The 17,354-nt window shown below is 36.9% G+C and overlaps 1 protein-coding gene across 2 annotated transcripts in view; it reads left to right on the top strand.

The window, feature by feature from the left end:
• Positions 1 to 16,150, top strand: part of LOC131068698 (glutathione gamma-glutamylcysteinyltransferase 1) — a 136,319-nt gene extending 120,169 nt beyond the window's left edge. For both annotated transcript variants that reach the window (XM_058003950.2, XM_058003948.2), the window contains 3 exons: positions 14,595 to 14,822; positions 14,936 to 15,490; positions 15,738 to 16,150. In XM_058003950.2, the coding sequence (XP_057859933.1) occupies positions 14,595 to 14,822; positions 14,936 to 15,490; positions 15,738 to 15,809 (855 nt within the window). In that variant the 3' untranslated portion in view covers positions 15,810 to 16,150. The remainder of the gene's footprint in view (positions 1 to 14,594; positions 14,823 to 14,935; positions 15,491 to 15,737) is intronic.
• The last annotated feature ends 1,204 nt before the right edge of the window (positions 16,151 to 17,354 follow it).

The following is a 17,354-nucleotide window of genomic DNA, read 5'->3' as shown; positions in this document are numbered from 1 at the left end:
CAAATCATTCATGAACATAGATACCATGAATAGGGTGCATATCAACACTCATGTAGTGAATGAACTTTAAACAATTTCAATATCTCCAGTTGACCACATAGGGCACACTTACAATCAGTAAGAGGCTAGTGGTTTGGACTATGAGCTTCACAATAGTTCATACACAACATTTCATCATTCAATCTAACTTTAACATCTAAATACTATCTTCAATAAACTGATTCAAGAAGATGAACAACCATGCAAGAAGCCACAAAGATTGCAATAAAACACCATAACTTCAATGTTTTATTAATCTCATAACAAAATATAACAACAATTGCTCAACTTTCTCTCTTCACCAAATTTGTACTTTCTATGAATAACTATTCTTCTTCTCTGCTAAAAAAAATTAACTTGCCAAATGAAATGAGTGGGAGCTTATATAGCATTCTCAATTACAATGAATGGCCCAAATTTAAAGAAGATCAAGGGCTCAGATTTTGACACCTAAACCCTAATTAGGGTTTGTTACAAAAATAACCCTATTTGGATAAACATTATCATAACATAGCCAATAGAAATTGGCACGAATAACGAGGAAACATCCTCCGATAGGGATTGAATTGCCACATCATTTCATAAGAACTTTTCATCTAGAATTTTGTTCCCTTTTCCTTGTTCCTTTTTGGCATATTCAATGAATCTGGATGTAATCCCTTCAATCTCTGCAATGGGAATCTCAGGCAGATTCTTCATTCGTTCCTCCAAGTGAAGGACCTCATCAAAGGCGGCAAGAAGAGTCATCTCCCATCCATGCTCCAACTCTTTTGTTCTATCAATTGGGAACATAGTAGCATACATTTGATCTCGCTGCTCTTTTGTGATCATGTTGTCCTCTCTACAAAAGATGACCTTGATTCCGTCCTCCAACTCTTGGATATCCACATCTGTCTCAATCAAACACCTTGTTCTAAATAGGATGGATAGTGTCCTCGACTTGGCTGCACCTACTATTGATGTCCTTGAATAGAACCTCCTTCATTTGGAGCAAAGTTGACCATTGTAGGAAATTATGAGTTCCACCATCAGCTATTCTTTCTCATGCCAAAACTTGTCTTGATGTCCTTCTTACTACTTGTAGTATTGGGATAGTGACGTCCCTAGTATGAGTGAATGCATCGACTGTTACACCAAGATCATGAACTATCTCAAGAACTCGGATGGCTTTGTGTAGTATCTTCATCATATCTCCTACAAATTCCTTGGCTATCGTGTAGGATTTATCAATCCAGGTATGCATGAGTTGGGCCGAGTTCTTCATCTTTTCCACCTGATTTATTGACTCAAGAGGGAGTGCCTGCAGAGGTGAGACTACTGGATCTTGTCGCCTCAATGGCTCATTAAGTTGGCTAAAATAATTTCTCCAAGCTTTAATCTCCTTTTCCAACCTTGTATTCTTTTCTATTTCTTCCTTTAGCTTATCATTGACTGCCCTCACTGAATCAATCGCAGCTTCCATGGCTTGCTTGGAGGTAAGTGGACCAAGATCAAAAGTCTCCAAATTATATTCTTCTGCCATGATCTCATCATCATATTTGTCCACCGTTGGTGTAGCTATCTGTATCTTGCTGGAGCCTGTATCATCCCTTATCACCTTAGATATCTTTGTAGCTTTCCTCTTTTCAATCCCCTCTTGAGACTGGCTTAGAAGACTTTCCAAATCAAATACTGCTCCTCTTCTTCAACTACAACTTCTCTTGTAAGTCTCTCTCTGAGCCAATCTGGAATGGAAGATTTTCCTTCTTTTACTAGCATTTCCTTGGGCAATGGCTGCTCACCTCTAAAAGGAGATGTTGTTTCATCATCATTTCTTTCTTGTTGTTGTTCATTATCACAAACTTGGAAAGGAAGAGATTGACTTGATGATTGTTGAGGTGTCTTCCTTTTGTCCTGTCTATCATTCTCAACTGTGGACTCCATGGATTCATCTATCTCATATACCTTCTCCCTTTGATCCTCTCCTTGACCTATCTCTTTTTCATGTTTGGAAGAAGCACTAGGAGGATGATCCGGATTTACTCTTTGCTTCTTCTTGGATAACTCTCTCTTTTCAGGTCCCTCCTTTCTCTTCGACCCCTTGGAATGAGAAGTGTTCTCACTTGCAGTCGCCTCTCCTTCTTCCATTCTTGTTTCCAAGCTGAATGTCATAGCTATGTTTTGTTCCTTCAACTTTTGATGCTAGACATCCACCCATCTGCGAGTACAACTCAAAACTGGATCCATCAATGCTCTCAAGTCCGCGAACTCTCGTTCATCCCAATCGATCTTCACTTCTTTGTCTTCTTTTTCATAGGAAGATTGAAGATATTTGCTGCTGTCTTGTGCCTGATCTGCCACTCTGTAGATCTTACATTTCTTGATGAGATCAAGGGATAATCGAGAGTGCATCTTTTTCTTTACCTCTACATCATCTTGAACATTCATCAAAAAGTCTTCTACTTGAAATACATGCTTGTACTTTTTCCTGACAGTTTCCTCCACATAACCATAAGGATCAAAATTATCTCTCGAAGCAAAAGATGTGAATGAATAGAGAGATAGCTCCTTTTCTACATCTTCAGCGCTTGAAAGTTAGGACAAACTTCAATTGAATTTCCAAGTGAAATAGGTATAGGGATACCATTCCCATGCTTATGCCTCGATGCCTTAGCACACGTTGCCAACTGTCGAGTCAACTCAACTAGTACTATCCTATCCGTAGGATACCTTGGCAACATATAGGGAGGTGAAGGACATCCATGAATTCTGATGTAGGTGAATTTAGGAATTTGAATGAACCACACACCATGTTTCTTCACAAGCTCTTGTGCTTCTAGAGACAGTCATTGATGAATTCCTCCTTGTAGTGTCTTGGTGATATACATTGTGAAAGTATCGTTGACTATCTTGTAGTACTTCTTAGGTGGATGATGTAATTGGGCATAGGAATCACATACTCTTATCTCTCTAGGCCCTCTCCCAACAATGCCTATGTGTGGTAGTCCCACATACTCATAGCATTTGGCTAAAGAATATATAACATATGAGCTCATGTGGAATGACTTAGTAGGGACTAACCTCCTCAACTGCACATCTAGGTTGTCACTAATAATTCTGGCCCAGTTGAACATACCTTTCCCTTGTATGATCACTTGTATAAAGAAAAACATCCACTTGTCGAAAAAGAAGGCTTGAGAGGCACCTACAACTCGATCAAGCATGGTTATCAAGTCTCTGAATTCTTCTTGGAAATCAATTCTGTGAGGTACATCGGGTATCTTATTCAAGCGAGGCCTACTCTTGAGCAACCGATTCTTATTGATGAAATTCAGACAAGTATCAGGATCATCTTCATAGATAGACTTTGCTCCTTCTAGGCTCTTGTAGATCATATCCCTCTGCTTAGGAAGATGAAAAGCTTCACTTATAGCTCCCTCTGAGAGATAGGCGAGACAGTCCCATCCTTGGCCACAATTGTCCTTGAATGTGAATCATAGTGCTTGGCACATTCGATCATTAGCTCATGTCATTTGACTGCGGAAGGGAAACCTGCTGCTTTGATGATTCCACTCTCAATTATCCTCTGGGCTATGGGTGATGGCTTGCCAATGTAGGGTGCTTCACGAAACTTCTTCACATTGAAGTTTCCTTGGTTGGTGTCTTCGACGTTGCTCCACTTGGAGGTGATCTTCGTCTCCAAGTCTTCACTCCTTTGACCTTCTTTGATTAGGGCTTGTCGAATAGTGGATCCACTCGCCTTGGGGGCCGCCATTTGTCACCTATGGGAAGGTTTAAGTTAGGGTTTTAGGTATAGTCACAAATATAGGTGATTCAAGACCTTAAAAAGAACAATTGAACTCCAATTTGAAAATAAATGAATAAGCTTTGAAATTGCAAATTTTCAAATTGAAATTACAAATGAATCAATCTAAATAAGAAGACCTAACTTTACAAAAATAATCTTTATTTAACTAAATCAGATCTTCATCAGAATTTAGACATTGCACATACCTCAAACTTGATCTTGAACTTTGAAAGAAATGAACCTGAAAAGAGGGGTAAATAATGTCTTGCTATTGAATTTACTTCTTTAAATGATGTTCTAAGAAGTTCGCTCCCCTAAAAGATTCAGGTCCGCACCTTAAATATACCAAATTCACCTTTGGAGGTGTAATGTCCCTACTATTTAGAGATCATTAACCTGCAAAACAGATTGTTAGAACATGACAAACATATATGTATATATAAGTAATCTAAATTATAATCTAACTTCAATGCTTAAATAACATAATCATAATTTTTATCTAATAAAAAGGATACGAATGCCATACAAAGTATGTCCTTAGGCGGCCATGAAGCTAGCCTTCTTGGAACCCCTTGGTTCCAAGCCCTCCAGGAAATTGAAGATGAGTTCGAATCCTGTCTTGGGTGTAACCTCTTACACCCAAGCCCTCCAAGGAAGACCCTTGTCTATTCCTTGCCTTGGGTGATGCCTTCATCATCCAAGTCCTCAAAGGGAATCAGCCCGACCTTGAGTCCTGTCTTGGGTATAACCTCTTATACCCAAGCCAGCCAAGGAAGACCCTTGCCTTACTTTGTCTTGGGTGATGCCTCCATCATCCAAGTCCTCAAGGGGAATTGACCAGATCCTTCTCTTCTTGATTGAGTTTTAGTCAACGAAGCCATACATTTGCATAATAGTTTCAGTTCATAAACTATCCCTTGTGTTAACATGAATTCTTAATGTATTCTTAATTAACATAGATATATATAATCTTCCATCTTTTACATATGCATTACATCTCTTAACATACCTTTGTATTCCTAATCTTTCTTAATATGCAAACTTATGTATACAACAATTAACAAATTATATCTTTTACCTATGTTTAGTGACTAGTGAATACTACACATTAATTAATATATATGCATTCACTAGACTACGATTAATATCAACATATTAATGAACATTACACATTACCAATATGTATGAACATTACACATTAATTAATATTAATGAACATTACATTTATTAATTTATATCCCTACTATTCATTGATACGTATATTCGTTAACGTATGTTAGTACAAATTCATTAACATACGGTTTATACTTATTCCATAATATCTGAAAACCATTCATTAATATGTTCATTAAAGTATTCATTATCATAAACATTACATATACATTAATTACATTTGTTAACATATATATTAAATATGTATAATTTCATTCATTACATATATATTAAGACATTAAGTCCTTACTGTATGGATTAGAATGTTAATTCTTATATTCTATATTACCTACAACAAGTGACCCGTAACATATATATAACAAATTAATTTATTACTTGTTAATTCTTATATTCTATATTACTTACCTCTTTGTTCACAGCCGTACTGGTTCCTCCAACAGCAGTCCCTCTTTTCCTTCCCTCCTTTTTCCCCAGCCTTTGTCGCTGCTCCTTATGTAAACCGTGAGGGGTTGTGCCCCTCCACGGTCCCCTTCCGCATGCGACAAAGGCTGGGGAAAAAGGAGGGAAGGAAAAGAGGGACTGCGGTTGGAGGAACCAGTACGGCTGTGAACAAAGAGGTAAGTAATATAGAATATAAGAATTAACAAGTAATACGGTTACCCACGCACCACTTCGTGCGGGAGTAACCCTTTATCTAGTAGTCTACGTCTTAATGCATGGTTTATATTACCTTTAATTCCATTTTAAATATAACATTTCATTTAATATATTAATTATTAAATATCATTTCATTTTAAATATATATTAAATATAACATTTCTTTTAAATATATTAATTTTTAAATATCATTTCATTTAAATATATTAAATATCACATATTAAGATATATTTAAATATCTTTCCATTTAAACATATATAAAATATCATTTCCTTTACTTTTCATAGAATACTTAGATTATTATTTAATATATCAAATGTATTACCAATTTAATCATTTGTTTGATAATACTTTTCCTTTAATATTTTAATTATTTATTAACCTTATTTAATTAATATTTATTCGTTGGTCATTATAATTAATAATAATAACTTCTTCATTTAGGGTCTCTCTCTCTTTCTCTCCATATGTATAACGACCCGGGAGGGGACATGATAGTCCGCCCTTCTCAAAATTGCTTGTCCTCAAGCAATTGGCAATTTTCTCAAACTGAGTTATCCCCCAATATGAATCACAAACACGGAGCTTGTAACTAAATTTTGCCTCAATCATCAATTACATTCATGGCTCCTTAAATTCGCACTTTGTAAAATCAGGTCTAGGTTTGAAGATTGTTGAATTTGTCTTGACCTGCCTAAGTTTTGAAATTCACCTCCAAATCAGCTGCTGCAGTTTGCTCTTTCCAGTTTGTTCTTTGTAGAATTCGGCTCATGAAAATTATTAACCTTCCTTCTTAAAATCTGAAATTGGCTTCTTTAATACTTGATGAAATCTGCTGATGAAATTCGCTTCCTAAATCTGCTTCTTAAATTCGCTCTAGAGAAGAATGTGTTTGAATGAATGATGAATGACTAAGATATGTTCTTTCTTATATAGGCGCCTTCACCTCTCTCTTGAAAAGCTGACTTTGTTTGAATAAATTAATTGTATCTTCCCCAAGCTGGCCGACTTCTTCATTGGAAATTCAAATTTGCTCTTGGCGCCAAAGATGAGATTGGTTTAGTAATGACTCAAACCGCCTTGTTTGCTTCTAGGCCGACTTGCATCTAGCCTCCTCTCCATTCAGTTTTTACCACAATGCAATACACTTTCGCCCTTGTACCTTCGAGAGGTACATGCCTTTAACATCAAAATTGCTTGTGTATCCTTGGAAGGTACGGGACCCTTAGCACAAAGTCGCTCCTGTACCTTTGGAAGGGTCAGGAGCGAACTAGGCAATTTCACTTAATTCTCTCATCATCACTCATTCTCCAAGGCTTTAGACTTCATAATTGTGTTCCCTTAAGGCATAGATAAGTCATTTTAACCCTAGAAAGGAGCTTGAGAGGAAGAATCCATCTAACTTAGGAGCTATTCATGTGGTTTAGAGAAATTCGCTCTTGTACCTTTGGAAGGGTCAGGAGCGACTTTGGCTTTTCTCAATTCTTCCTTCAACTTACTTAAAACTTCATCTCTCAACCTTACCTTTATCAACATTTAAGTCATTTGCCTCCAAAATTATTTAGGAATAGGTTTCGGTCACTAGCTAAGGCAAGATTCAAGACCTCCTAGGAATTTCACTCATGTACCTTTGGAAGGGTTAAGAGCGAATTTCTTCCTTTACTCAATTCAGCTCTCATTTCCTTCATTCCACCTTATGCTTGTCTTTCCAATCCTTCTCTCATCAAGATCATGCTAATTTGCCCTCAAATCTGCTCCAGGTGGGACCCATTCAATGTTCTAGGTGAAGAATTAGGTCTTCTCAAGAATTTCGCTTTGGTACTTTTGGAAGGTACACGACCCTCTAAGAAAATTCACTCATGTACGTTTGGAAGGGTCAGGAGCGAATTTGTCAAGTTCGCACAAATTCTTCATATTTCATCACTCAATTTTGAATTCACTTACTTCAAGGGCATGTAAAAATTGATTCTCTCTCAATCACGCCATAGGAACAAAGATTTTGACCCAAACAAGGAGCAAATAGGTGTTTTAAGAAAATTCGCTCCTGTACCTTTGGAAGGGTCAGGACCGAATTTGGCTTAATTGCTCAAATTCTAAACATTTTGTGATCACAATCCACTCAAATGCATGTCTAAGGGTGCCTCTATGTTCAATCAACCTCAATCAATGCTTTGGAGCCTAGGCTTGATGCAATTTAGGAGCAAAAAGGAGGCCTCAAGAGAATTCGCTCCTATACCTTTGGAAGGGTCAGGAGCGAATTTGGCTTTAGGGCTCAAATTCCTCACATTTCCTCGCTCAACTTTATGACAACTCACTTTCAAAGGCATGGATAGATCATTTTTCATGCAATCAAGGCCTAGAAGCGTGAGTTTGGATCCAAATAAGAGGCAAGAAAGGGGTCTTAGGGAAATTCGCTCTTGTACCCTTGAGAGGGATATGAGCGAATTTGATCTTTTAGCTCAAATTCCCCTCTTCCTCATCAAATCTTCAAGTTCAAGAGTGTTCAAATTCACCTTTAAGGGCAAGTTCAAGTGAATTTCTCTCCAAACCAAACCTTAGGGTGAGAATTTCATACCAAATAGGAGCCAAGAGGGAGCTTTAGAAGAACTCGCTCCTATACCCTTGGAAGGGTCAGGAGCGAATTTGACAATATAGCTCAAATTCTCCACTCTTTGACAAGTTTTCAAGTCTAAAACTCATAATTACACTCATCCAAAGGGAAAATGAGTAAAGTTTACATCAAACACGGTCTTAAAGCGCAAGAATTTATTCAAATTAAGGCAATGATCTCTTTCTTGAGGAATTCGCTCATGTACCTTTGGAAGGGTCAGGAGCGAATTTGGTGTTTTCAATCGAATTGCCTTCATTTTTCTTCATCCTTTGTGAATGTATTCAATCTTTGCTTCGTCTTATCAACTCAAACTCCACAAGAGACCCTTGACAACACTCTGGTCTAGCAACTTACAACCTGATACGCATTTTGATTGACTCTAAAACCTCAAGACTTCCTTTACAAAATATACATTCCTCAACCCTCAAAGGCAAAGTCTAGCTAAAACTCACATCAAAACTATAGAACTATGACTTCCCTATTCTTAGGCCAGACCTGGCCCTAAAACGAACCCTAGGGACAATTATGAGACAGGCTCCTCAAAGGAAACCCCAATTTACCTAACCTAGGCCATCACTGACTCACTCGAAACACCTGACAAGCAGAGAAAAGCCAAGCAAAGAGAAAACAGGACCCAAAAAAAAAGAGGGGGTCCCCATTTTGATGGGGCAATGTTGTGAAATGGTCACAATAGGTGGAAATCCTAATTTTTCACCATTACAGTTGCAAATTCTATCGATAGGAAATCAATGCCAAAGGAGGTCATTAGTGAACTGGGCATTGCCTAGAAAACTTAAATTCGATGTTGTAAATTGTGAAAATTGCCTTAAAACTATCAAAATTGCTAGAAAAGTTAAATTACTAGAACTACAAAACTTCCCCATTGCCATGCAGATTTTCATATCGACAACTGCTTTGAATTAATGGCAGTAGTTGTATGCAATCATACAAAACCAATTATACAATTTTTTTGGAACTCCAAATATCTCAAAATATGGATAGGGAATTGCAATTCTAAAGATCTAATACCATGTTAGATTTGGATCCTCAACCCTATAGCTCCAAAGATCATTTGCAATCAAACACCTATCACTGAAAAATAGAAAAAGCATTAGAATTGATATGGAGGCCAAAGAGACAATTAATGCACATTCATTATGCTTCATGCTTTTTTGCATCAATAGTTCCTTTGGCCTTCATAACAATTATATTTCTTCTTCTCTTCTTCAGTGAGAGTTGGTTGATTGCAGATGATCTTTGGGAGTTGTAGGGTTGAGGATTGAACTTCAATAGTTAACAATGTTTTTTTTTTATTACTTCAATTTGGCAGTCATTGCATTTTGTGAATAAAACACGAGTATCTTAGTTATTCCAATACTATAACATGTATAGCAATTTACTTTGGGTATACCTCTTTAATTATAAGCTACACTTCAATTTTGAACAGCCATTTCTGGAATCAGCAGTAGAATATCAGACCCAAATGTTGCTATCAAAGTTCTAAGTTATCTTGTTTATTCACATCTTTTTGTGTATGCTTTTCTAGAGTTTCTTGTAGTGAATATACAACTAATATTGTATCAGATTGCATCACTTGTTCATCTTTCATCATACTCTTGTTGGACACAATGGATCACTGAGAGGGGGGTGAATCAGTGGTTTAAACACTTTTTCTTCAACAGGGATATACCGGTAATATATAAAACAAACTGAGTGCTAACTGGTAGCTCAAATAGTGCAAACTAAGTGTGTGAAATGATTTGCTATAACATCAACATAACTCATACACAAGAATGCAGCACACAACACCAGATATACGAGGAAAACCCAATGTTGGAAAAACTTCGGTGAGAATAGCTGTTGGAGATCTTCTGCTCCAATCCAGCCTCACAATGTAAAAGATCTGATTACAATTTTAGGGCACCAACCCAAGGAGCACCAACCCCTGTACAATTTATAGGCTACAACTTAAAGGAGCTACAACCCTTGCACTAAGCACCAACTCAGTGAAAACAATATAAAATTCAGTTATACAAATGAGATCCCTATTGCAAAAGAAGTTTTGCAACCTTACAATATTCTGCTCTGCCGGTTTCAACCTTACTGGTCTGTGTTTCCTCCACACACTCTGCAACTTTGCTTTGCTGCTGATTCTAACTTTTCTAAGTCTTCTCTCACAATATCTTCACAATGCAACTCACGGATCACTCTTTATCAGATGTTGCTTCCTTCAAATTTTCACCTCTGCATCCTATGCTAACTCTGTTGGTTTGTTCCTTACACCGGTTTACCCTGCTTCTCCTTACCGGTATAGTCTTCTCTCACAATATCTTCACAATTCAACTCACAAGGATCACTCTTTATTAGATGTTGCTTCCTTCAAATTTTCATCTGTGCATCCTATGCTAACTCTGTCGGTTTGTTCCTTACACCGGTTTACCCTGCTTCTCCTTACCGGTATAGTCTTCTCTCATAAACACTTCAAGTGTTTTTCTCTTCGGTTTTCAGACAACAATTTCACACTTACCTTCACTCTTCAGCAGCACCTATCGCAGTCTCAAGTCATCATATTTAATCTTGAGCTTTCCCACCAAAAATCAATTCAAACTAAGGGCGGTTAGGGTTTCTTCCATCAATCAAATCTTCATCAGATCCGATCCAATCTGCCTTGGATCAATCACCTGCATTGGAGGAATGCATCTGTATGCATTTTCCATCATCCAATGTATATTTGCTAAAGATAGCAATCCCGACCATGATTTTCGGCCTTGAAATCTGCCGACCCATTTATGACTCAGCTGTTTCCTTCTCGAGGTCCTCTTGCAATCTGATTTCTTTGCTTCGATCCAAGTGCCAACGACTCCCTGATCTTTCTTTGTCATTCATTCTTCCTCGAGCCGCATCAATCTGTTATTGACCCATGATTTGTGGTTGTTTCATTGATGTCGACTATCTGTTCCAACAACCATGTTGATGGAAACTTCACCGACCTCTGCATGCTTGCCACCTCAGCTCCACATGACATCACATCGGCATACACTCAGCTCACCGACACAAGATTGGTTTACACTTGAACATTTAACAAACTCATACTGGCACAAGCCCTTACCGGTGAGACCTTCTCCTTCTGCTAACTGGTAGTGCACACTACACCGGTAGCACATCTTCACCTCCAGTGGTTTGTGATCATTTTAACATTCTGCCTCTTCATCATAAATAGGCAGTCAACCTTCAAACCGGTTTATGCTCTACCGGTTATCACTCAACATGCTAACACACACATGCATCTCACCTCATACCGATGAAGTCACTGATAGTCTCAATACCTGCTTGTCATCCATCATACTGGTTGACAAGCCTTCATGTTAATCTTCCTTATGTTTGTTCAATCTTCTTCATACCGGGTTGACATACCTCTGCCGGTAGCCTGCAATACCGGTTGACATCAATGACAACTCAATGCCAACAACTCTCTATCTTATTAGCTCTTATTCTAGTTATTTAACATTTTGTGCATATTGCTTGTCCACTATTTGACAAAATGTGTATCTTCAAATTGTTGGCCAACAGTTTGACCAAATTCCTGGAATCGAATTAGATGAGTATTTTATTGTTTAATCAATCAAATTGTAATCATATGTGGCTTGCCACCAATTAGTTAGTGTTCCAATCACTATATCTCTCACCTTACCCATATCAAGAATTGGGTGATCAAATATTTGTAAAAATCCAAAAATATCGGTTTTAGTAAATTACAAATACCTTAAAGATTATTCTGCAAATAGACTCGCATATAATGAAGTGCATGAGCAGTAATTATGTGGGTCATTTCCAAGTAAATGCTATCTAACATTGCGTAGTAGACTTATTTCTCTAGGAACCATATGGAAGCTAATGGTTCATGTTTGGATCTTGTTGAGAGCTCTACAATAAGTTTGTTTTTTGACATCTCCTGCCCTTACATGTTGTGTACTTTGGTATTGGTATGCATTTGCCTGTATTTTCAAATGTTTATGAATTTCTTGAAAATTCTGAATTTTTATTTATTAATCTTGGTTTAAATGAAAAAGAAGAAAATTGGACACATGTAGACACAAATTTGTAAACATGTATATACATTTCAATAGTTTTTTTAAACAAGGGTAGACGAGGATGCGTCCCTAGGGGTTTTAGCCCCTATACCCACTCCAAGGACGGGAGACGCCTTGCTGACTAAACATAACACTCCACGAGTATCATTTGACTTCATTTTTACATTAAAAAAAAATTTCAGCCAACCATGTTTGAAGGTGCTGTTGGAAAAACCAGCAGAGATTAGAGGCAGCCATCATACTTTCCATCATTATGTTTTACAGTTTTTGGCATTTGTAGTGCAATGTAAGAACCCTACTGGTTCTTACTCTCCTGTGATGCTATTACTGATTTGTTTTTTGTGTTTTCCAAAGGTTTTGAATAATTTTAAATAAAAAATAACAAGTATGCCAGGCAAGAAATGCACATTAAACTGAATTGATAAGAAGTATGGATCAAGTGCAACTATATTAAGAGTCTGGTAACTGTTGTAAATAAATCTAATACAAATAACATACTCGGAGGTCCTCAACTTATTTTAAATAATGAATTCTCTAGCCAAAACTGGGAAACTAACCAAACAAGGCGTACAAGTCCAGAATGCTAATTCTCCAAGCCAGAAAAGAGATGAAATAGCCTGAATATACTAGGCGTTGAAGATGGGGAACCAGAATGCAAAATGGGAAGGCGTTTCAGCCCTCCAGGTCAAACGGCCTTCTTCAGGTCCACACATGTCAGGCAAAGGTTGTACGACCAGCAAGGAGAAATAGTTCGGCTGCTTTATTGAATGAAAATTGCTGCTAATAAGGGCATCTAAACCAGAAATCCCTTTCCTTATTGAAAAATCTACAAATAACTGAATGAATAAACCTTTGATGAAGCACAGTAAGACTCCTGAATAAAGCCCTCTCAGTTGCAATAATTCAGCTGATCTTTCACAGCCTCAAAATCATAGATCCATGAAGAATTATCGTTCTTCAATAGCAAACCCTTTGAAACCGTTGTTTCAGAGAATCCACAGAGCAAAAACCAAGCAATGTCAAATAATCAATAAAATTCATGATTTTGACTTGCTTTGCCTAATATCCCCCAAAAGGCACAAATTCCAAGAAAGTAGGCCATAGTTATAAATCAACTTGGATGCACTTTATGATTTAAGTGATTTAAAATCACTTTACAACATTTAAGTGGTTTTTTAATTTTTATAAAGTTACTTTATGACTTTAGTATTCATATAAGTTAATTAAATAACTTAACCACTAAAATATTAATATCTCCCTCAATATTCAGTCTTTTGACGTGTCGTCTGAAGCTGAGGTCAACACTGTATAACCCCCATGTGTCTAGATGCCCTAACTAAAAATAGCACCACTGCCAGATTGACTAACTGCAAAGGCCTGGAACTAAACCCAAGATTGAACTAAAGAAGTGGAATTGCCACTGAGACTCTCTATCCAAACATGTTAGCTTACGAGAGTCCAAATAATAGGCTAACCCATCGGTCACTAATACTGACTAGAGTGGGGATATTACATGCAAACTTGTAGTCTTTGAGCATTTTGGTGTATGGAGTGTTACTATTCTTCAATTTTATATCATATGCACATTGACATGAATTATGGAAGCAATTAAATATTAATTAATTCGACTCTCATATAAACTCTATTATTGTGTTTTACGGATTTTATAATGTATATGTCAATATGATGAATGCTTTATCAATGTCATCATATACACACACACGTCCCCTTTGCCATCCCTAGTCTCCAAAAATGGCTTCAAAAAATCCAAAACACTTCCCCGCATCCTCACATCCTGGAAACTTGGTGGACATAGCTTTTAAATCAGTTTGGCCTAAAAGATGTTAAGTGACATCTCTCTCACACACAAGGATATCAGAATACCATACAAATAAGCTCAATACTTGTGAAAAGTAGCGATTTATTTATTTGTCATGTTCATGTAGAAGCACAAGGGTGAAGAGATGAATCTAAGTAAAAAAATTTATTCTAGCGACTGCATAATTTCCTCATTATTTGCGAAAAATAGCAATGCATTTATTTGTTATGTTGGTCTAGGAGTGAATGTGTGGATAATGCATCTTATGGTAAAAAAAATCATTGTACTAACTAAATAATTCCATTGCATGTTTAATTATGGTTTCATCCATTAAAAAATAAGGACAATTTATTTGTGATTTCTATGTCTAATTTATTGAGCACAGCTGTTGACTTTGAGATCTTCTGCCTTGATTAGTCATGCAAACATGAAAGCTGGAAAGGCATTTCAAAGTATTTTATGGAGGAGGTTCCACAACTGCTTAAATCAGAAGATATAATCAATGTGCAAAAGGTTATGTCGGCCATTTTTGTCTCATTACCTGCAAAGCTTACAGACTTCATCAAATGGATTGCAGAAGTCAGAAGATGGGAAAACAAAGAGAAAATGTTAGACAAGGAAGAAGCTGATCGACTTGCCATCAAGGTTGGCTGTTGTCTCTTTTTGACAAATTTTTTAATATCATGTTTATAAATCCTTGATGCAATTTATTGATGCTGAAAATAAAAGGATTGCACTGCTAATTCTTTCTATTTCAGGCAGAAATATTGCAACAACTACGAACAACAGACATCTACAAGGTTGTTGATGATTGGTCATCATCTACCACTTCATGCTGCCGTTTATCATGGTCTTTTGAAGATAATTTATCTGAGATAGCTAACCATGTTTGTTGCCAAGGAGCATCAACCATTAATGGCAATGTTGGCACAGCAAATGAGTGTTTGTGTAGACAGTATTGCATAAGAAATATAAGCACTGATGACATGTCTGCAGCAATTGTCTCTGGAACTGTAGTTGCAAATGGAACTGAACAGGGTGTCGATGTCCTTATCCCCAGTACTGCACAACTGAAACACCCACCATGTTGTATGAATGGAGAGAACTCACTGAAACAGCCACCACATTGTATGAATGGAGAGAACTCACCTACAAATTGGCTTCAGACATACCCAGCTAGCAAAGATTTACTTACTATACTACTTCTAGCATTACCTCGAGATACATGGCAAGAGATTCAGAAAAAGGAACTAAGGGAAGAAATTTATCACCTTATTTCCACAAACAACCTTTCCAATGGCTTGAAGGAGGAGGTAAACATGCTGTCTTTATAAGGAACCTAAATTAATTTTTGTTTTGTCGTCTATAAGGAGTGTTGCTAGCAGCTTTGACTTTCGAAAGATTTATCTTATCTCTTCAAGACGGTTCTAAAAAATGAGGAGACAAAGTTTTAAAACATGTTTTGCATGAGGGTTTTAATTTCTAACATTGTTTCCATTCCTTTTATGGCCAAAATTACTGTGTGCTTGTGTGTACTAAAGAAGTTTATATTTCATACAGGTGTTGCACTTACAACGCCAACTCCACCTTTTGTACAGATGTCAAAATGGCACCATAGAAGAGGATGTGTGAGACCCTTTAGAGGTCATGCAAGAAGCATGATTGTTCCTAATTGTTGAGAATCAAACAGATTTAAGATGCATCATGTGGTGAAAACTGTCGTGCTCAAAATCTTAAAACCATTCCAAACATACCAATTTTATCATTTAATTTTTTTTGAATATTCACATATACTTCACATTCGACAATCAATATATGATATGAATCTTCACTTAGTTGCTTTCTGAACTGATAAATCAATCGGAACATCAACATGTATCCCTGGATGAGTTTGAGTGATTGTGTGTGGGTTAGGGATGCACAATTCCAAAAGATTGTGAATACATCTGGCTAAAGAATTCGTTGTCACAAATCAATTTATGTTCATAATCAAACATGAAATGATATTAGCAAATTTATTAAACACAGAAAATATTTACAAATTGGGGAAGCTCCTTATGCGGATGATTATTCTAATTTCTTTTTTAAAAGATTTAAGTGCCTGGTTAAACTTCTCAATGATTCTAAATTCTTAGTCATAGGGAAAGTTGGAGATCTTTTTATGTGTGCTAAGCATTCAAATCTAAATTCACATTTGAATGACTGCACTTGTGCTACATCGTCTTCTAATTATATTTCATATTATGGTTAAACTTTTTCCAATGTTTGCTTGTTTTGTGATTGTGAATTAGACAACTTATTGCTGCCAAAGAAAGATTTATCTAGCAATGACTTAGTATTTTTTTTTTTTGCTCGGTAATAATTTATATTTTATTAATAATCATTAAAGGTCTTACAACAACATTATAAAGTCTTCCTTCAAAGTTCACAAATAATCCAAAAACGACAACACCCAGCTCAAAAAGAATCACTACAAAAAGCTTCCATATAGAAATGACAACTATGCTATCAAAAGAAACTACCTGAATCCCTCTCTAACCTACCAATCTAGAAATTTAACAGAAAAAGACAACTCACTATAGACAAAAAAAACCCCAATTAACTACAATGTCATCAACTCACTATCTTCGTCTTCGCTTCAGGCCAGAATCCTTAGATTTTTTTCTCTTTTGCTTGCTTGCACTTTCTCAGACGTAGCACTTGCCTTGTAGAACCCTTCGCTTCATCTTTGTTAATCTCAATTACAGTGTCCAGTTCTTTGATTTCCACCATCAGTTTTAATGCATCCCATCCATGCTTCGCCTCTAACTTGCGGCACACCTTGCACAGACCTCTCAACCACCTTAGAAAAGGAATCAAGCCTATCTATCAACCACGCTCATCCTCCATCAAACCTTCTCACACATCAAACCCCACATCTGGCACAACTCACTCTAGAAACATTTCCATCCCAACTAAGAAATCCCCGTGAATTATCATCTAGATGACCCGCCTCACCGTTCCTGTGTTCTCCCCCACTTCCAATCCCCACACCATTATCAACGAGTAAATATCCATTTGAGTTTTATACTTATGCTTAACCAGGTTGAATGCATTTCCAATATTGATAGTCGCACATTGTGGCAACAATTCGTTTGAAAACTTGAACATATCGTAGAGCCTTCTGATTGTTAAGTC

This window comes from Cryptomeria japonica, chromosome 6 (assembly GCF_030272615.1).
Source record: "Cryptomeria japonica chromosome 6, Sugi_1.0, whole genome shotgun sequence".
Classification (NCBI taxonomy): domain Eukaryota; kingdom Viridiplantae; phylum Streptophyta; class Pinopsida; order Cupressales; family Cupressaceae; genus Cryptomeria; species Cryptomeria japonica.
Note: the sequence above shows the minus strand (reverse complement) of the source record. Positions and strands in the feature narration are given on the sequence as shown.